Raw genomic sequence first — 21,219 nt, 5'->3', positions numbered from 1 at the left:
TCATCACATTACATTTACTTAACATTATTCTCTCTCTCTCTCTCTTTATTTCTCTCTCTTCTCTGAAAATTCCCAAATCCCGTTTCTGTCAATGATTCTCTTACTTGAGTCTTTGCTGAAATCCAAGTTCATATCTTGCAGCTTTGCTTCACTGCAGCCTTGGTAGTTGGTACCCACCAAATTTTTCATCTTTTTACAAATTCCAATTTGTGATTTCTGCTTTATGGGTACTCTCCTTGTTCCTGCTACATAATTTGTTTTTGGGTCTAATTCAACTTTTCTTTTGGTTAGTTACTCAAAACAATTCTCACTTTCTATTTTGTAGTTGGATAATTTATCTCTTCCTTGAAATTTGTCTCCTTTACTGTAAATTTCGTTGCTTTCTGCATCCCACGCACTCACTCACTGTCTGGGTCTCTCATTGGGCTTTGAACACTGTCTTTTGGCTTTCAACTTCACCTTTCAACTATTGCTGTCTTTTTGGATAGTGGATGCTCTTTCTCTTTGATTGTTTTGGAGTTTGAGCTGATTTTCCCTCTTCAATTGTTGCTTCTGTTTTGCGGTGGTTTCATTTGCATTGTTTTTCCCAGCATATTCTTCAGATCAGAAGAAATTTTTGTTTGCTTGTGTGTCCTGATGAAAATTGATGGTGACATTTTATTGTTTTGATGGTTATCATCTCCACCAGTTGTTTAAATTGTTCTGTTTCTTACAAAGAAAATCATGCTTTTGTGTCCTTAAAAAAGAGATTTGATCTGGTTTATTATTCTTATTCATTTACTGTTTGATGAATTTACAGATAGAACTTCAGTGAAGGATTTCCATTAAGGAAAAGCTAAATTCAGCTAGATTTGAAATAATGGGAGCATCAAGCTCCAAAATGGAGGATGACAAGGCACTGCAGCTATGTCGTGAAAGGAGGAGGTTTGTGAGACAAGCGCTTGATGGGCGTTGCTCATTAGCAGCAGCTCATGTTTCATATATTCAATCACTGAAAAATACAGGAACAGCTCTCAGAAAATTCACAGAACCTGAGGGACCAGTTGAGCCTTCTTTGTACAATAATGCAACACCAGAGCAACCACTTGCTTTAACTGAAAGGACCCTCTCATTCTCTTCACCGACTGTGTCACATCACATAGATGCAGCAGAAAATGAAACATTCTTCCCAACTCCCTCCCCTCCTTCTGGTAAGTTCCGAGCAAATCACATGAAACAGAGCACTATTTCTTCTAAGAAAGTCGAAGAAAGACCACCCGTACCTGTTATTGGAATAGTAACATCATCAGGTACTACAACACAACATGCCAGTGTAGCATTTGAAGATTCCTCTCTTCCAGCTGGAACGCCACAATGGGATTTTTTTGGTCTTTTTCATCCCATTGACCATCAATTTTCTTTTCAAGATGGGAAGGGGATGCATCAAGATATGGGGAATGCTGATGATATACAAAGACTGAGAGAGGAAGAGGGAATTCCAGAATTAGAAGATGATGAAGAGAAGTCTTCATCTCATGGAAGGGAACACTCTAGGGACTCTGAAGATGAATTTGATGAAGAGCCTACTGCAGAAACTCTAGTCCAAAGATTTGAAAATCTGAATAGAGCTAATTCAATTCATGTTCAAGAAGATGCTTTACCTCCCACAACCAAGCCTCTGTCAGGACATTCAGCTTCTGAAGTTGAATCAGTAAATGGAGAAAAGGGAAACTCTGCTAATTTATCTACATTAAAGACAGCACCTATGGCAGCTTTGCCTCCACCTGAGACAAATAAACCAATGGAGAAGGAAAGTCATAGTGAAAATAAAGTCACCCCAAAGAATTTCTTTTCAAGCGTGAGAGATATTGAACTGCTCTTTAATAAAGCTTCAGAATCTGGTAAAGAGGTTCCAAGGATGCTCGAAGCAAACAAATTTCACTTTCGTCCAATATTCCCGGGAAAAGAAAGTAATCTTGCTGTCTCTCTTCTTTTCTTTCTATCTGGCTCTGAATCAGTTTTCATTTGGGAATATAAAATCCTATCAGCTCTTACTTTTTAGTGCAAGTAAAATATAAAGATGAGATTTGGAATGCAATTTTCCCCCATGTTCATGCTAAAACTTAAGATACTCTCTAGACACTTGGCCAAAAATAGAAAAGGAATATACTCTAGGCCACAGGCAGGCACTCCTTGCATGAATGTCCATTAACTAAGATTATGGTACATTACATATTTTGCTAAAATATCTTGGTGATATCCTTGAGTTGAGAGAAAACTTCACTTTCTGTTTCAAAGAAGCTTTTGGATGTTTCTTTTCATTGTTGTATATTTTATTTCAAAATGAAATGTTTTAAAATGTAAACCAGAGAATTCTTATTTGTAACAGATGGTTCTGTGGTATCCTCGTTATTGAAGGCATGCTTCTCATGTGGAGAAGACCCAACCCAGGTTCCAGAAGGTAATTTGAGTCATTTTTACAGTTTATCCTTTTATTTTGCTTGACATTACTGGCCTTGTGGGGTTGAACCAATCTTTTAGTTATCAAATTGAAAGTATTCCCTTAGAGTACATATTTTCCTCAGCAGGAGTGATTCGAATTGCCAATTATTAAATCTGCCTATTATTGGTGTTGCCATGAAATTGTTGAATGTTGTGTATTCTGTGGCTTAGAGAATTGGCTTTTATGAGATGTAACTAATGTTGTTCATTTCCTACTTATTTTAAAATTCATTGAGTTCTTTTCCTTTTACATGCTGCAAGTACAAAAAATTCTCTAGTCAGCCATTAAAAGTGACTCATTTCAGAATATAAGGTTATACCTGACCATCTGATAAATTTTTGCTATCTATTTTTTCTTTTGTAATTTCGATGTTCATTCCTACGTTTTTGAAACCTGGTTTTTTAATTCAACATCTAACTTTTCCCTTTTTACATCCTCCTAGAACCTGCTCAAAACTCGATTAAGTACTTAACATGGCACAGGACGGCATCATCCCGTTCCTCCTCATCCAGAAACCCTTTAGGAGCATCAAATTCAATGGACAATGTTGAGGACCATACCAATAATCTCTTTGATAGTTCTTGTATGATTTCTGGAAGCCATGCATCTACCTTGGATAGGCTATATGCTTGGGAAAGGAAACTCTATGATGAAGTGAAGGTACAGTGTATTTCTTATCAACAATTTTGTCAACCATTGTATATTTAGTGGGTGTTATATTTCGGCAATAGTATGTTCAGAAGTCTTTGTTTTGAATCTTTTAGACCAAATCCTGAAGTTATCAGTTGACAGTAAAATATTTTGAATGGCTTGGCACATATCTTCTTATTCTCTGTCTGTTTGCTAAGATCATTGGTTTTTTCTGTGAGCAGGCTAGTGAGATTGTCAGAAAAGAATATGACACGAAATGTAAAATCTTAAGACAACTGGAATCAAAAGGAGAAAAAACCTCTAAGGTTGATAAAACACGTGCAACAGTCAAGGATCTGCACTCAAGAATCAGAGTTGCAATTCACAGGATAGACTCCATATCAATGAGGATTGAAGAGTTACGGGACAAAGAGCTTCAACCACAGCTTGAGGAGTTGATTGAAGGGTATGATTCTGTAGCTCTTTCTTGTTTTATTGACTCTCTATTTCATGCCGACATGCATTGCCTCGATAATACAAAAAAATACCAGAGTGAATAAAAGATGCACCAAGAAGACCAACCATGAATAGCATAAGAAAGTTTATTTGCAAGTTTCTGTTTATATAGTGAAAGTTGCTATATTTGGTAAATTCATTTGGTATTTTTTTTTTTTTTGTATTGAAGCTATAAATTTCCTTAACCAAAAAACAATAATCGATAATCAATAGCTCTATTACTTAAATACATTGTTTTGCTTATGTGAAAGTCATTCTATATCAAGTTCAGGTGACTGAATTACACCCTTATTTAAGTTCTTAGCAATGGGGTATAATCAGAAGATCCTTTCTACTATGGATCATCTCTCTTTGATCTTAACGACTGAGGTATAGCACGTTGCTATAGTGGTTTTTCTGCACGCTAAACAGTATAGAGTTTTTTTTACCAGAAGACTACAGAGATCAAAACCCTTTTTCTTAACTAGATCAACCTTTCGTATCAGTTTATTGAGATTCGATCTGTAAGCAATTTATGCTTTCACAGTCACAGAGATGGATGGTTCACACATGTGAATTTGCTTTTGCTGATTGATATCAACCTCTTGCTTGTGTATTTCATCAGTTTCTGTTATGCTTTGTTGACAGGTTGTGTAGGATGTGGGAAGTGATGCATGAATGCCACAAACTTCAGTTTCAAATCATGTCAGCAGCATATAACAACAGCCATGCAAGAATCACCATGCATTCTGAATTACGCAGACAAATCACTGCCTATCTTGAAAATGAACTCCAATTTCTGTCATCAAGCTTTACCAAGTGGATGGGAGCTCAGAAATTCTACTTGGAGGCTATACACGGATGGCTTCACAAATGTGTTCTTCTTAAAGAAAAATCATCTAAGAGAAAAAAGAGGCATCAACCTGATCTTATCCGTTATGGTCCTCCAATATACGTCACCTGTGAGTTCTGGTTGAGTAAACTCAGTACCTTACCAGTAAAGGATGTTGCAGATTCCATTAAGAGTTTGGCAGCAGATACTGCCCAGTTCTTACCACACCAAGACAAGAATCAAGGAAAAGGTGCTCATCCTCATATGCCAACATGGAAGGCTGATATTGGTGGCGAATCAGCCGATGGTTTATTAGCAGATGACATGTCAGAGGACTGGGCAACAGGCCTTGATCAATTTCGACGAAGCTTGATTCGGTTTCTCGGTCAATTAAATAATCTGTCTGGTTGTTCTGTCAAAATGTACACAGAACTTAGGCAAAACATTCAGGAGGTCAAAAAGTTTCAGCGGTTGAATTCGCAGTCTCAAAACGGTAATCTGAATTCTCAGTCTCAGGATGGTCAGCAGAATTCTGAACCTCAAAGTTGATCCTTCAAAGTCACAATCTCAAGTGGTTTAGCCTGAAAATAAGCATCCACATGATAAGAGAATTGCGATGAAACATTGTGGAATTGCAGAGTTATAGCTTTATATTTAGCATTCAAGTCCACAGGATGGAGCATTTGTGCATGGTAGGATGTAATAAAGACCTTACAGATTGCCACACTTATTGTTCAATTACTCCTTTTGGGGTTCAAATCTTCAAATCAAGAAACAGTCTCTTTGTATATGCAATGCAATGATAAGATTGTGTACAATGACACTCTCATACCTTCACAAAGCAAGGAGCTTTCTGGCATTGGAATACCTTAGTTTATGAATGAAGAAAAAGGAGTTGATAGATTCATCTGATGAGATTATGATGGTGAAGATTTGGGTGCAAATTTTTGCTAATAAAGGTTTTCTACCATGACATATGCTCTGCTTCTTCATTTTCATTGCTGGTGTCATTTTTATTTCATTTATGTTATGTGTACATAATTATTAGTTAACTTAAATTTTAGAAAACACTCAAATAGTTCACATCGTAATTTTGAACAACTTGCATTTATAAATTGTTCAAACAACTTTTGGGATAAACGAGTTGAATACCGATGATAATGTCTCAAAAAGTGTTCATAATTTCGACTCCCCTAGCTGCTTTTAAGGCCATTAAATCTTCTTTTTAGGCACAAAGATATTAAAATGGTTATCAAAAGAATAACACCCCTCTTTTGGTTACAAAGTGTTTGCATAAATATGACATAACATAACATAGCTCCCAGATAACTTTAATTAATTTTATAGGATATAAAAGCATATATTAAAGTAAAGCAATTAATTTTGCTTAATTTTTTAATCAATATCTCACCATTATGTTCTTGCACCTAGTGGTTAGAATTAGGTTTGACTTATGGAGATAAGTAATAAGTTTTACGTGCCGCTGTGGAAACAGTAAATGCTGAAATATTAGATTGATAAAGATGCACCGGTAATGACGGTGTTAAAAGTATGTTCCCAAAACAATACTTTTAATTTTTAAATTATTTTTAATACATTAGTTAATCTGCCTCAAATACATAAGTCCAGTGTTCATTTCTCAATCATCCACCTAACAAAAAGTATATTCAATTCTGCACGTTAATTTCACTTATTTGATTACGCAAAATCTGGACCTTTTCCCATTCATGGATATTCACCAATTAGTAAAAACAATAAAAAAAAAAACTAACTAATCCAATGTAATTCTTCTTGTGAATGAGGTAAAATAAGTGATTTTAGATTTTAGTTGCTGATGAAAAATAAGATTTGAATATTAATTATCAAATATTTACCAATAGTTATTATTTTTTAAAGTGAAGTCTCACTGTAATAATATCAAAACCTAGTAATGTCTTTTAGAAGTATACCAACTTGTTTTATGACATTGCCATTATTGATAAATTGATAATGAAAGGTTAGCTACTCTACTCTGAGAAATGGTCAAGAAAGAAATGTATTGCATAATTATTAATGAGTCAAAATATTTTATATTTAAATTAAATTAAGTGACGTAGAAAGCATTTTATTTAACACACTCTTTCTAATGTAATATTTACTTTTTCTTAAATTTTTTAAAAGTATAACGTCATAAACAAAATTCACTAAATATATAATTTTAATAATTTTAAGTCAATAATAAAAAGTTGATGTTTTATCTCAAGAAAAACATACTGAAATTAAAACATTTATAACAAAAATGACCTGTCTACAGCAAAACCAAATCAAAATCTCACACCCATGACGTATGAATAAATGCTGTAATTTATTGATACAGCGATGGTGTGAGATTTTTATTATTTTTTATAATTTCTGCAAATTTCGCTATATTTATTTGAAATATAAACAATGTATAATAATCTCAGGAATGTTTCTGTGTATCTCTGACAAAGAGTAATAATAATTAAAAGAAAAAAAAAGGAAAACTGACTCCAGTTGTCCATGTTTTTCATCACCAAAGATCAACCTCATAGTCACAACGTTTAGAAACGATCTTTGCTTGCGCCGTTAAGTCGTTCACCGTCACGTCACAGTCCAACTTAACGGTAATCTTCCACGTCTTAACGGACCCAACTTTTATTTTCACAGGCGCTCTAATTCTAACGGTCAATGGTACTTTCCGTTTGGTCTGCGACTCCACCAACGACTTTCGGTCCTCGCTCCTAAGCTCGATTCCGTTACCCTTTAAAACCATCCCGAACACCGTCACGTTATTGGACGGCTGGTGAAACGCCGGTAGTGCACCGTTACAGAGCCTCGCGTCGTTGTAAAATACTTCGGCGGAGCTATCCTTCAAATAGTAGATTCCGATCTTGTCGTTAGGGTTATCGGCCTTGACGGTGACGTTGAACTCCGGCGAGATTGCCACATCGGACGACGGCGACGTGACGTTAATTCCTCTGATGGCGATGTCTTCGATGGTGTACTTCGGAGCCTTCGGACGGAAAACGAGATAGAAGATTCCGGCGGCGATGCCAAGAAGCACGATCAAAATGGAGAGGATTCCAATGAGCCAGCAGCAGCAGCTACAGCATCGGCTCCGGCGGTGCTTCCGGTGAGTATATTGGTCGTAGCGGCGGGCGTTCTCGGCCGGAGGAACGCGGTAGACTTGATCCTTGGGTATCTTGATGACGTAGGTTCCAGGTGAGGGCACCGGCTTCTCCGACGGCGGTGGCCGCAGCGCTTGTGGAACGACAGAGGAATCCTGAGGCGAAGCTGATTGTGACTCGGCGGAAAGGGGAGGCGAGTCGCGGGGGTGAACTCGGTCAGCCATTGAGTAAGTCACTGACCGGTCAATAAACTATCTCTGCAAATACGAATGCAAATGAGAACTCTGAAGCGAAGCGAAAAGAACGAGTGAGTGTTACAACTTGTTTAGGTGCTTCTGTGTGACTGTATATGAAGCAAACCGTTTACGCGTGTAGTGGAATATCCACGCGCTTTAGAAAAATTTAAATATGAAATTTAATTAATAGTTTATAAAATAGTAAAGAAAATTTATCTCATTTTCAAAAATATTAAATGGCATTAAAATTCTGAGGGAGTGTCATTAAAAATTTAAGAAAAAACGATTAAAATTAAAATTAAATTAAAAGATTAAAACTAAAATTAAATTAAAAGATTAAACGTGTCTATTTGTAGTTTAAAAAAATATTAAATGGCTTGTTAAAATTAAATTTAATAAAAAAAACTAATAACTTGAAACAATTTTTTGTTTGATGAGGATGATAATAAAAAATAACAGACAGATCATAATGCTGCATTGCATTAATTATGAATTTATTATTTAGATAAGTGATAAATAAATAGCTATGTAATTTTCAAATCTTGCAAACTTAATTCAAACCGTGAGCGGTGATTATTAGTAGAGTTTTTAATTCTATTTTTGTTAGAAAAAATATGAACATGAGACAGAATTTAAGTTTGAACAAATGGCATGAATTCGAAAGAAGTTATGCTTTGGATATTAGTATATTTAAATAAAATTGATAAAAAAAAGATGCATGTTTTATTGCTTATAATTTATTTTAATAATAGGAAATATAACTTTTTTGAGAAGTATAAAAATCCAATTTAAATTAAAATTGATGAGGGGGAACGAATGGGGTACAGTTGGCAGGTTTAGAAGGAATAAAAAGGAAAAGGTGTGTTTGGATGTTCCATTTGGATGGCAAAGGTTGTATAGTGAGATTCTTTTGGGTACTTGCTAGTTGGCGTTTTGACACACGCGGTTTTGTTTTTTCTTATGGATTGCCCAAAATAAATAAACCCTCTCAATCTTTTCCTTAATGTATACGCATTCCACATTTGTTATTTCTTTTGTTCTTTTGCTTCTAACAAACTTCTTCAAGTTAATTTAATTTATTGCAAATGTAGTTTATATAATAATTATGGCTGGATATAATTAACGTAATTGCACTAAATTATGTATACTATATTATATTAGAAAAACTAAACTATTCTATAAAAAAATAAATTGTATCATTTTGTACTTCAAGTTAAAAACATTAAACCTTTTATATTTGCAATTTAGTTGACCGTATTACACATTTCATTTTTTCTTAATTACCTTCTTCTAATTTTGGTTTTTAATTTTACTTATTTTTATTCATGCATTCACTTTACTTAAATATTAATTAGATTTGTTGGCAGCTTTGCATTTATCTTTTAGGTTTAGTTTTTGTTTTTGCATATTAAACTCATAAATTTTCAGTTTTAATTCAATTTTAGCATCTTATCCTAATTGGAGGATTTTTGTTTTGTTAATATTTATGTTTGTTAGTTATTCTTAGGTTCAATTCGCATTGTCTTGTTAGAAGGTGTTGAACGTGAAGGCAATACAATCTCTTTCTCTATGTGCATGTTGATTTTAAATATATACATATCTATAAGTACATGATTTTGATTTCTTTTGTTATGATTTTAAATATATACAGTTCATTTTGTCACTTCCTAATAATAATTGATTCAATTATTATTAAAACAATGTCAATTTAAATGGATGACATACCATAATTAAGTTCATTTTAATTAAGAAATTAAATGTATTATAATTAATTTAGTTTTAATAAAAGGAAAGTATCACTGTGATGATTGGATATTGAAATACAAAGGTGTCAAAATGTACTGCAATTCTCAGTTAACATGGCTAATAAAAAAATTATTTTTTTAAGATGTGAGTCTAATTTATTTTACTCACTTAAACTACGAGTTAAACTAATTTGAATTGTGTTTAAATGATTTGAGACAATCTATTACCAATCACTTTTTTTTTCTACCATTTTTTCATAAATTTTCCTTATAATAATACTTGATAAATCATTAAACTTTCTACAATAAATATATAAAGTAAATAAATAATTCTTAAATGAGATCATCTGCCTAATCAATCAATTCACGATGAATCAAATCAAATTATAATTTTTTTCACTCATAACATCATCGTATTAAAATGACTCATTTTTAACTCATTTTAACATCTTTATTTAAAATATAACTTTTTAAAAAATATTTAGTATTTCAATTTAATCAAGAAAAATGCTTTTATGAGTAAGTTCATTAACACGTAAGTCTCGATGTGTATAATGCACAACATAATACTTGAAAAAAAAAAAACTCTTACAAAAATAAAATTATTTTCATTGTGCCACACAGACAAAAACTGTTTTCCTTAAGAATATTTCTATGTTGTCATTGCATATTACATCCAACTAAACTGTTTTCAGTAACGACAATTATTACCATAATTATTAAAATAAATGTAGGTAAAGGTGACTAAGAGTGATAGTTACGTTTTTAAATTAAATTTTAAAACTTATGAATATAAAATTAAATATATTTATTTTAAAAATCAAGTTAAGTATGTTTTTGTTGTTTTAACTTTTAGTAAAAATTGAAATTAATTCATCATCAAAACTTTAACTAATTTACTCTTAATTTTAAAAATGTGTGAATTTAGTCATTCTAACACAATTTTGTTAAATTTATTCGATGTTTCAAAAATATTTCATGATAACATTTTAATTATTTAAGACATATTTTTATTCAATGTTAGTAGAGAAAGATATTCAATACTTTAAATAAATTTAATAAAATTTGACTAAAAGACTAAATTTATACTATTATAAAGATAAATGATTAAATTATTTAATTAAAAGTTTCGAAATAGAATTAATTTTAATTTTTATTAAAAATTAAAGCACTAAAATTATATTTAATTCTAAAAATTATTTTGAATTATTTTTATTTACTTTTAAAACAGATTTCTTGATTTTCAAAACGATGAGCTATCTTGTGAGAATCTAGTGGAGAAGCTATGTACGCAAGTATGTCAATGCTAAATAGATATTTTACGTGTTTCATTGTGCTATCAATTTGAAGATATCTTAAGTTTTTCATTGATTTTGTTTGAAAATTTTGACCACTTCAATTGAGTGAAATAGTACATATGTAAATATATCATAATTTTTTTTTTATTAGACATATAACTTTTTTACCTTAATGTTATCGGTGAACCTCCTAAAATCATTTTTAACCGTAAATCTCTTTTGTATAATGTATACATTAATCATTGGTCATATTAATGAACAAGTGAATCAAACCTATTTCAATGAATGTTTATAAGAAAATGAAAACGAAATGTTTAATTTTCTATTTATAATCTCATAAATTTAATTTAATTAAAAGAATATATTTTTTCTAAAACTAATGAAAAACAAATTCTTAAAAATATCCAAATGATATATAGAGAAAAATCTTAGGACAAGAGAGAATATTGAGATGGTCAAGGAATAAATTTTGTAGCCTACTTATTTAATCAAATTGAAATTAAAAAAAAATTACAAACAAAATCATTCATTCACATTTTCATGATCAAGCACAAAAGGAAGAGAAGTTAGTGTGAGTTTGGATGACAGCATAATGGGAAAATGGTGGATTAACGTGTTCTAGCATTATCAATTATTACACAGAACAGTACAGCAAAAATCATGAATATACACAAGCTGCCCATTGAAGGGTTGAAAAAAATGAATGTCCTTTGATAAAGAATTTCGTTTCATATCCTCACATGTTTGTTATAATGCCTGTTGTTGAGTGCTGTCATCAAGGGACCAAAATTCAACAAAATTGAAAAGCAAAACTTGAAGAAATTAAGCAGATGTTAGTGGTTAAGGCTATGATATGATCAGCAACTCTACCTTATTATTGTTGAGAGATCATCAGAGACGGTTTTCATGTTAGGCCTATCAGATGCTGGAAGGATGCATCTAAGAGCCACCTTTAGCATTTCATCAAGTACTTTTGAGGGTTTTTCCCCATTATGTTTCTCCACTAGAAGAAACCTATCAAAGCATTGGCTCCAACGTTCTTGTTCAGCCAAAAACCTCACCCAATCAGTGAGGTCAACTACCCCTGGAATCCCAGAAACTATTTCTCCTGAATTTCTTCCTGTTATCAGCTCTAACAACACCACTCCAAATGCATACACATCACTTGTCAAGGAAGGGCATGGTTTGCTCGATCTAGCAAACTCCGGCGGCCGGTAACCAAGTGCGCCGGCATTCAGAACTTGCTCGGTAGTACCCGCAGCAGTGAGTATCCTGTGCAGGCTGTAGTCTGTGAGGAGAACATTTTTGTTGGGAGTTTCTAGCAAAATGTTTGTGGATTTGAGATTGCCATGAGGTATGGCTTTCTCATCATGTAAGAAATGTAGACACAGTGCCACTTCTATAGCCACCCTCACCCTTTCATCAAGAGTCAAAGGATGCAGATTTGCTTTATCTACTTCTGCATATAAGTAAAAAAACAAACAGTTAAACGACCAGAAAGCCTAGGTTTATTGCTGCTATCAAACATGAAGCTATAAACTTAAGGTTACCACGGAGATAAATGTCCAAAGATTGTGCATTCATGTAATTTGATATGATCAGTTTCTCATGTTCCTTTGGCCCCAGATAGTAACCCTGAACAGAAACCAGGTTTGGATGTTTGATGGTCCCAAGTTTCTTTATTTCCCTTGCCAACTCCTTTTTTCCTTTGGTTATTCCTTCTCTTAACCATTTGACAGCCAATGTGTGACCAGAGTCTAGTGTTGCTTTGTAAAGTGTTCCATGACAGCTCCTGCCAATAACTTCTGCTGGAGCACATGAAAGTTCTTCGGCAGTTAGTACCAAGGACCCATCAAATATGTGCAAGTCTCCAACCAGTTTATCTGGAGATGATACTTGGAGGGAATCAGGATTCTCAAACTGGTAGCTTTTAGAAGATGAAGGATTTGAAGGTGACAAAATAGACATTGGGGAATACATTTCTTCCTCGTTCTTCTCTCCCACTGGATGAATGTTTCTTGCTGCATCAGAAGAGCCCCTTTGAGAAGGTGGCAATGCTTCCAAATTTCTGTAAACTGTCTCTGTATTTGATGTGAAAGTACCCTCTTGAGTGATACCTCTAGCTTCATTTTGTTTAGAAGCCCTTTCTTTTTCATGATGAACCTTATAGTAAATTATTATGCCCACAAAAGCCATCACAAAAGCACCAGCAACCAAACATGCAATAAGGGCTATCCTAGTGGCAGACCTTCTATGCACCCGATCTTCCCTCAAACCTAGGTTGGAAGCATCTTTTGGAGATGATTGCGAATGAGGAAACACCAGCATGGTATTTCCTGGATGAAATGCTGATTCAGGAAAATGCTTTAAGTTTTCAGGTACCACACCGGAAAAATTATTGAAGGACACATTTAATCCTCTCAACTCATCTGGAAGGTCATCAGGAATAGCACCTTCCAGTTTGTTGTTGCATAAATTGAGATATGCCAAATTGTGAAGCCTACTCATATTTGAAGGAAGAGGCCCACTCAAGTTGTTGTTTGAAAGATCAAGAAACACCAGACTAATATTTTCAGTAGAAACCAATGGAGTATTTGGAGGTTGAAATTGAATAGGAATTGATCCAGAAAACTTATTGTTGGAGAGATTTAGATTAATCAATTTGGTTGAGTAAAAAAAGATTGGTAGGAGGAACCCAGAAAGCTGGTTGAGGCTAAGATCAATCTCCTTCAGTTCTGGATATGTTCCCAAATTCGGTGGGAGAAAGCCCTCTAACAAGTTATTGGATGCCTTAAGTTCAGTTAACCTTAAAAATTGAGAAGTTTCATTTGCAAGCATTCCAATCAATGTGTTTGTACTTAACTGAACAACTTCCACATAGTTACCCCAATATCCAATCCTTGAGAAATTACCTGATAGCGTGTTATTACTAAAATCTATGACAGCACAGTGGCCTACCCTCAGAGGTAAGGGGCCAGACAACTTGTTTGAAGATAAATTAAGCTTCCTCAGAGTCACCGAGGTAATAATTCCAATGGGACCTACAAAGAAAGTTTAAATTGTGATGAAAATGGTAAGCAGAAACTCATTGAATAAGACGTTTGGAAGCCATGGCATCAGGAATATGAAAAATATTTTATTTATTCCACAGAAGAACAATCCCCAAAGATACTTAAAAATGGCATTGCAGTTTCACATTTCAGTAACTAAACAGAAGCCTGATGTGGGTTATTGGCAGTAGTTTTTAACAACCAAATCTTCATTTATGAATAAATCAGCACAATTGACAGCAACACAATGGGAGTAGACTACCAGTTCAATTGCATCTTACGTTTAGGTTTACAAACTAAACATATATAAAAAATGCAAAAGTTTTAACGTTAAGGAAAGAACACAGATACAATTTACACTGAAAACATAGATGGTACCTTCAAGCTTGTTTTGACTAAGATCCAGTTCTGACAACATCATTGAACTTTCCTTCAATAGAGCTTCTGGCAGCAAACCAGTGAGCTGGTTGAATGCAAGTCGAAGTATCCGAAGAGATACCACAAAAGTAAAGGAAGGTATATTACCCTCTAACAGATTATTACTAGCATCGAACACCTCTAAATTGTCAAGATATGGCATACCATCATGAACAAATAACTCACCACTCAAGGAATTATGGCTAACATTTAAATATTGAATTGAGGAGAGAAAAGATTCATCTACAAGTCCCAAATCCAGTGCACCAGAGAACCTGTTGCTGCTCAAGTCAACATATAGCACACTTCCCATCTGATAAAAGGTATGCATTATGTCCCCAGAAAAGTTATTCATGTGCAAATCTAAATACTTCAACTTCCCAAGTTTGTGAAACTCTATACTAAGAGGGCCTCCAAGTTCATTAGAAGAAAGATTCAGATATACTAACTTGCGCAACTGAACCAAGTTAGAGAGTAACGATCCATTAAACTTGTTGAGGGACAAATCAAGATATTCAAGTGATTCCATTGCAGAAGCATGTGAGAGTTCTCCAGTGAACTGGTTGTTCACGGCTGACAAATTGCGAAGCATTGCAAGGCCAAGAATTGCATGGAAATTAAAGTCACCAACCAAACCAGCATTGTCCAGAGTGATTGATATAACACTGCCTTCACTGCACCATATTCCATACCAGTTCCTAGGACATCCATCAGAATCTAAAGACTTGGAATTCCAAGAATTAAAAACTAATCCAGAAGGGTCATTCTGAATGCTTTTCTTAAATTCAAGGAGAGCATCAATGTCTGAATTCCCCAATGCAATGGCCACCAACAACAATAGCATCAACCAGATAGCCTGCATGCCTTTCCTTGTAGCTCCTACTCCAACTATATGAGAGAATGCGCCACTGGAAGTGAGAGCAAAGGGGCAAGTGTAAACACAAATTTGAAGGCAAAAGATTAATTTTAGAGCATATTATTCTACAATGATGTAACGCAACATTGAAAATCACTTCTTTTTACTACAATTACGAATCTCAGGTGAAAAAGAGAGAAAGAAAAACCTTAAATGCATCAGTAACAATAATGTAAGAATTATTAGACAAGTAACCTTGTCTTCTTGCTGCACAATCATAATCCCCGCCCAACAAAAAAGGCAAAAAGGTAAACAATGATGCATTCTTACCTCGCAATTCACAAGAAGTAAAGTTGAGTAACGAAGCATATACGCGTAACAGAAGCAAGAATTGCTAACCAAGCTGAGTAGAAGAACAAATTCAGAAGAAGGGAACTTCAGTATGTTTCTGCTGTTGGAAAAGCAATGGTTCTGAGAAGATGAGGATATAAATCTGAACAATGGGGGTAAAATGCAATGTGGCAAACAAATGATTGAGGAAAAGTTATGATTTTGAGAGAAGGGTAGAAGCAGAATAGAGTGTGGAAGAAGAAGAATGAGGAAAACATTAACTGAGAAACATGGTAGGTAGGTTGATGTTTTATCATGTCATGATTAACAAAATCATATACAGAAAAAATATATCTAATAGAAAACAGTCATACATACACATATATTATTATTTCTACCCTTTTTCTATAACTTTTTCAGTAATCATTATTTATTTTTCTCACATTGGTTTAGATAAGAAAAGTGAATTCAGAAGAACAGAAGAGGAAGATGAAAGCGATTGAAAAGTATAATTTTTGAGTGAGAAAAGGTTTGTTGTGTGAGAGACAAGGTGTGTTTTTGTCTCTGATACAAATGAAGTATTAGATTAGACCTCGTTAGCTGTACCTTTGACTCTATGGGTGTGTTTGGTTTTGGTCCGAATGTTCACATTAATGCGAAAATCATGTGAAACTTTGTAGAAAATGTAAGTAATTTTATACGTGTTATTGAACAAGTACATCACAATCACTTTTAACCACAACTTTCTAAGCATCCAATGCGAAAGCGCGTATTGTCATTTTCAACGCTAACTATTTTGTGTCCCACTTTTTATCAAAAGACAAAAAACAAAAAATAAAATTTTTGTTATCCCACTCTCACTGTAATTTTATTTAATCACAAGAAAATAATTTATTAAACTTTGTTATTTTAAATTTTTTTTATAATATGTTTCTTAAAAAATCTACAACTAAAAATTAAAGAAGATTATATAGGTGTATAAATTAATTTTATAAAATTAAAGTAGACTCAAATTTCATTTTTATCTATCATTACCAAAGTAAAATAGAACTCAATTTTTAATATATATATATATATATATATATATATATATATATATATATATATATATATTATGAGAGTAACCTGCAAAATTTGTATCTTTTATTAAAACTATACATTTTGGAATGTTATAATTTAAATACAAAACTTCAAAGTTTAATGTTTTTTTATGAATATTATATAAAAGTTTATCAAAACATATCTTAAATAAATACTTGATGAATGTTTGTTCTTCAAGAGCACAATGTTTCATATTTACAATTTTGAAGCATTATTCGAAGACTTTATTATTTAAAGATTAATTTAGATCGGGTGATTTGTTAACAGATAGAGAGGAGAAAAAGTATAAATATGATGCAAACAGTAATATTCTTTTTAATGGAAATTAGGAAAATTAATGAAAATAATATGTTTGAATTTTTTTATTATTTTAACAAACTATTTTAAGTGATTTGTCATCAATTTCTTAGAGAATTTTCATTTAATGAGTTCCTTAATTTGATAAAGTTAAATATTAAGAATACATTATAAAATTACTATATTATACACCCAATTCCTTTTATTTAATAAAATGTTCTTGTTTAAAAGACAAATTTGTTATAGTAAAAACATACATTTTTAAATAAATCTAAACAAATTCACGAAAAAAAAACATCTCTGAAACATGATTAAGTGAAATAATGTATATACTAATATTTTTTTTAAGAAAGTATGAGTTTTTTAATACTTTTTAAAACTTGAATGTGTTTTTAAAAATTACGTGTTACTATCACAAATATTTGAGAAACTCTTGTTGAAAAAAATAAATTTATATTATAATATTTTTAGCAAAATATTTCTTTTATCTAATTTGGCCTATAATTTAGGTGGATCCTACCACATAGGAAAAGTCAAATGTGCAATAGTATATTTGTATATTATACTTCATTTTTTCTTTATTTGGAGCAGAAGCATTTAAAGGATTTATTATCTGTACTCATTGGCCTCACAATTTTTTCTACTTTTAAGTATATATTTTTATTAATTACTTTCTATTTCATTAAATATATAATTTAATTTTGAATTTCGAATTTTGAATCTTATGAAATTTAAATTTAAATATTAACTACTTGATTTGGATTACTTATACTAAACAACCTTTCTTATTTTCCAATGGTAGATCAAATATATGAAAAAATTATTAATTTTTACAATACTATTTGAAAAGATAAATTTTGTAATGAATAAATATTTTTAAAAGAACTAGATCTCGAGGAGATGGAGAAGAAACAGTCAACGATCTACTTGACCTCTCTTCTGGCACCACAATCCAGACAATTATTTTTTCAGGATAAATCCCAAATTTTTTCACGGGCTTTCGGCCCAATTACTTTGTCTTGCAATCAGCCCAATCCTAATTAATAATAATAAAACAATAGAAAAGGGAATATATTATTCGTATGAAACAATTTGTAGTTAGCATAATAATATATATATATATATATAGGAAATTTCTAATTTAATGCCTATATTTATTTTTCAATTTCATTCTTTAAAAAATATTTTTTTTTAAATTAAAACAATTATTTTATCAATTTTACTTTTTAAATGAGTTTTTTAAAATTTAACCGTTATTTTTTAATTATAAAAATGTTGAAAATTAAATAAAAATTATTTATAATAAAATTTTAAAAATTATTTTAATTTTATAATTATATTAATAATAATAATTTTATTATTTTTTAATATTGAATGAAAACAAACACACGTAACACTGTGTTTTCACCAGTAAAAAATAAAACAATTTCGGATGCAGCTTTATTTGATTATACAAAAATCAATAACAATCAAAATATTTATATATTGGTTCTTTTAAAAAAATAATTAAGTTAAAATAAAATAAATAAAGATATGAAAACCTTCAAAATTAATAAATGTTTTTGAAAGAACTACCACTTAACTCCCATTCTCCTTACATTTGATGAGATCTAAAACAAGTAGTCTATTATTCTTCACCTAAAAGTAATATTATCTTCTTATTTTAATAAAAATATTTGTTTTTATTTAAATGAATGTAAAATATATTAAATAAATAATAAAGTATTATTGTAATTTATTTAATTATTTTGATAAATTAAATAAATATTTTTTATATGGCATCAACAAATTAAAATACTTTAGTATGTATGTCAGTATTGGTTAAAAGTTTCTATTCTTTTTTTTAGTAGGCAACTCTCTAGAATTTAAACCTAACAAAAAAATGTTCATTTTGCTTATGTTGAGTTAATATGTTTGATAAATATGTTATAATCCTTTAAATGATTGACATTGACATATTATTCAGAGGAATATTTATAACTTTTGGTAATCTAACTTTTATAATTTTTAGTATATATACTTTTGTTTTTCTATGAAGAACTCTGAAGTTAACTTTGTATCGGAATGAATTATAAATATAGAAAACATCATAAAATTTTTAATACGTGAATTCTAAATAAAATGTTTAATAAAATTTTTTATATTTCTCACGGGGTTAATAAATATTATTATATAATGTCAAGGAAATATTATTGTATTTCTTTTAGTTTAAAAGTAAAAATCACTCTTTTGGGCCAACCAACTTCTACTCTGGCCCAAAGTTTGGGTGTTACTCCCTCCACCCCACACGTCTCTTCCTCCACCTCCCCAATTTTCTAAAATGCCAATTATATCCTCTGATTTTACTTTTATTATTTTAATATTTTAATTTATTTAAAACCTTCGATTTACTTCCCTCTGCACCTCTTCCTCTCTTCCATTTTCGTTTACCTTTCTCTCTTCCGTCAAGCTTTTTCTCTTCTCTTCCGTCAAGCCTCATCAACCTTTCACTTCTATTTCTCCAATCTGCGTTACCAATGGCCTTCAACAACTGTAAATAAAATAAATCCTAAATAAAATAAAAACAAAATGTAAAAGGAACACTGCCTGGACGGATGACATCCTTCAACGGATGTCAACATTCGTTTAAGGCAAAACGGATCCGTTTTATGTTTTACTTACTTGTCTCTTTGCTCTGATCATTTTCTCCTTCTGCACCACTGCCATCTGAAGCTTCTAAGGCTGCTGGACCACCGTGGGATCGCCACTCTCTGAGACGAAACTCTCTGGAAGCTCTCCGTTCTCTCTCCTGACTTGTGAAGAAGCGCTAGCCACGTCTGCAGTATTCATTCATCTGATGGCTTTAATCTTGCCATGGGCCGCCCAACATTGGGCTTCATCACAGTGCACATCACTTTGGGCCTCAGTTTAATAAGGATTATTGGAAGCATTATGGAAAGGGTTTAGGGTTTAGGGTTTAGGATTATTGGAAGGATTATGACTACGTACCTGAAGAGGAACCACGACAAGGACACTACACTACAAACGCACTGCACCACGTACTGCACCGAGAACAAGAGGAAGATTGCTTGATAATTCTTTTCACGATCACCAAGTTTTGCAGAAAAATATTTTACTCATACAAGGAACTACGTAGGTTATCAGTGAAATATGTTATAAATGAGTAAAATTAAAAAACAATAATTTTAAAAATAAAATTTTACTGAGGCGTAAAATAGTAAAGAAAAAATGGAGGAAGGAACAAAATAGTAAAGAGGAGATGGAGGGAGAAGGCTGTGAAGGTGGAGGGAGCAACACCCCAAAGTTTCGTTCAACAGCCTACAAGTCTGTCCAATAATGAATTTTACTTCGTGCACCGACAAAGTTTCTTCGTGCATCCCACAAAATTTCAAAATAACCAATTTACTATTCGAGAAGTGACTTCTGGAATATATGTTTCAGAAACTTTTCAAGCTTTTCAGAACAGATTTCCTGGAATTTGAAGAAAAGGTTTCTGAAATAAAATTTTCAAAACAGAATTTTTGGAATCAGATTTTCAAAACAGAATTTCTGGAATTAATTTTTTTGTAATGCATGAAATACATTCTATGCTGGAATATTTAACACTTCAAAACAGTTTATCATTTTTTATATTTTATTAATCCTTTTTTACCGGGACATAATATCAGGTTTCCAAACTGTACGTTATTCCCTCTATCTATTTTACTTTTCTATCTTTCTGTCCCATAATAAATACATAATTAAATTAATTAAAATCTAAGATATTTAAGGTTAAATGATTATTTTAATATTAAATAATTTTAATATTAAATGATTTTAATATAAATAGTTTTATTATAAATTAATTTTATTATTTTAAAATATACAATCTCTCTACAAATAACTTTTTTTAGAGATCTTTGATTTGTCTTTATGAGTTCTTCTCCTTCAATCATATGTTTGAATATCACAGCAACAAGATCTTCAAGTTTATCCGATTAGTTTTTTTAAAAGAATAAGTTAGTTTCTATTTTTTTTTACTTTGGTCTGTCTCGTTTCCTTTGCATACGAGCCTTGATGTTTTTGCATGTGAAATTTGAGTATTTTATAAGACTCTTTGATAATCAGTGGTTATAATGGCGTACCCTAATCATGTTTCCATTGTTCGTATGAGCAAATAGTGTCCTTTGATTTGTGGGAACTGTTTGGGGTTCTATAAATTTGTGCAGTCGTTTAACAGGTAAGGGCAGCTAGTTATATTAGTTTTAACTTGTAGACATATCTTAATTGATGCTTGTATGATGGTATATGAGTTGATTTGTGAAATTGAATTGATTTGTGAA

The 21,219-nt window shown here is 31.9% G+C and overlaps 3 protein-coding genes across 7 annotated transcripts; 1 reads left to right on the top strand and 2 right to left on the bottom strand.

Annotated features, from left to right (window-relative positions):
• Positions 1 to 5,509, top strand: LOC108338335 (protein ROLLING AND ERECT LEAF 2). Of its 4 annotated transcripts, none has more exons than XM_017575138.2 (6): positions 1 to 169; positions 800 to 1,949; positions 2,369 to 2,440; positions 2,925 to 3,142; positions 3,355 to 3,578; positions 4,256 to 5,509. In XM_017575138.2, exons 2-6 carry the CDS (start codon positions 860 to 862, stop codon positions 4,986 to 4,988), a joined length of 2,337 nt encoding a protein of 778 aa, XP_017430627.1. In that variant the 5' UTR covers positions 1 to 169; positions 800 to 859; the 3' UTR covers positions 4,989 to 5,509. The 4 variants fall into 4 exon arrangements, with proteins under 4 accessions (XP_017430627.1, XP_017430628.1, XP_052736436.1 ...); XM_017575139.2 differs by having other exon boundaries at positions 14 to 227; XM_052880476.1 differs by having other exon boundaries at positions 15 to 162.
• A 1,338-nt stretch (positions 5,510 to 6,847) lies between these two features.
• LOC108337285 (NDR1/HIN1-like protein 13) lies at positions 6,848 to 7,905 on the bottom strand. The gene has a single exon (XM_017573776.2). The coding sequence runs from the start codon at positions 7,789 to 7,791 to the stop codon at positions 6,970 to 6,972; it is 822 nt and encodes a 273-aa protein (XP_017429265.1). The 5' UTR covers positions 7,792 to 7,905; the 3' UTR covers positions 6,848 to 6,969.
• Positions 7,906 to 11,402: 3,497 nt separating this feature from the next.
• On the bottom strand, positions 11,403 to 16,048 carry LOC108338675 (probable inactive receptor kinase At5g10020). Of its 2 annotated transcripts, XM_017575706.2 has the most exons (5): positions 15,500 to 16,048; positions 14,275 to 15,221; positions 12,397 to 13,887; positions 11,717 to 12,305; positions 11,403 to 11,615 (listed from the first exon to the last, which is right to left on the bottom strand). In XM_017575706.2, exons 2-5 carry the CDS (start codon positions 15,173 to 15,175, stop codon positions 11,594 to 11,596), a joined length of 3,003 nt encoding a protein of 1,000 aa, XP_017431195.1. In that variant the 5' UTR covers positions 15,176 to 15,221; positions 15,500 to 16,048; the 3' UTR covers positions 11,403 to 11,593. The 2 variants fall into 2 exon arrangements, with proteins under 2 accessions (XP_017431195.1, XP_052736435.1); XM_052880475.1 differs by lacking the exon at positions 15,500 to 16,048 and having other exon boundaries at positions 14,275 to 15,488.
• Positions 16,049 to 21,219: the final 5,171 nt, after the last annotated feature.

The sequence above is a fragment of the Vigna angularis genome, chromosome 7 (genome assembly GCF_016808095.1).
Source record: "Vigna angularis cultivar LongXiaoDou No.4 chromosome 7, ASM1680809v1, whole genome shotgun sequence".
NCBI lineage: Eukaryota > Viridiplantae > Streptophyta > Magnoliopsida > Fabales > Fabaceae > Vigna > Vigna angularis.
The sequence above is the reverse complement of the archived record's forward strand: the minus strand, read 5'-3'. Positions and strand labels throughout refer to the sequence as shown.

Excerpts from the sequence above, each read along its gene's own strand:
- LOC108338335 (XM_017575138.2), top strand. The coding sequence starts at position 860 with ATGGGAGCATCAAGCTCCAAAATGGAGGATGACAAGGCACTGCAGCTA. Across the intron at positions 1,950-2,368 it reads AATATTCCCGGGAAAAGAAA|ATGGTTCTGTGGTATCCTCG; the intron begins GTAATCTTGCTG and ends TATTTGTAACAG. Across the intron at positions 3,579-4,255 it reads CTTGAGGAGTTGATTGAAGG|GTTGTGTAGGATGTGGGAAG; the intron begins GTATGATTCTGT and ends CTTTGTTGACAG.
- LOC108338675 (XM_017575706.2), bottom strand. The coding sequence starts at position 15,175 with ATGCAGGCTATCTGGTTGATGCTATTGTTGTTGGTGGCCATTGCATTG. Across the intron at positions 12,306-12,396 it reads TTTGGACATTTATCTCCGTG|AAGTAGATAAAGCAAATCTG; the intron begins GTAACCTTAAGT and ends ACTTATATGCAG. Across the intron at positions 11,616-11,716 it reads GATCTCTCAACAATAATAAG|CACTCAACAACAGGCATTAT; the intron begins GTAGAGTTGCTG and ends CCTTGATGACAG.
- LOC108337285 (XM_017573776.2), bottom strand. The coding sequence starts at position 7,791 with ATGGCTGACCGAGTTCACCCCCGCGACTCGCCTCCCCTTTCCGCCGAG.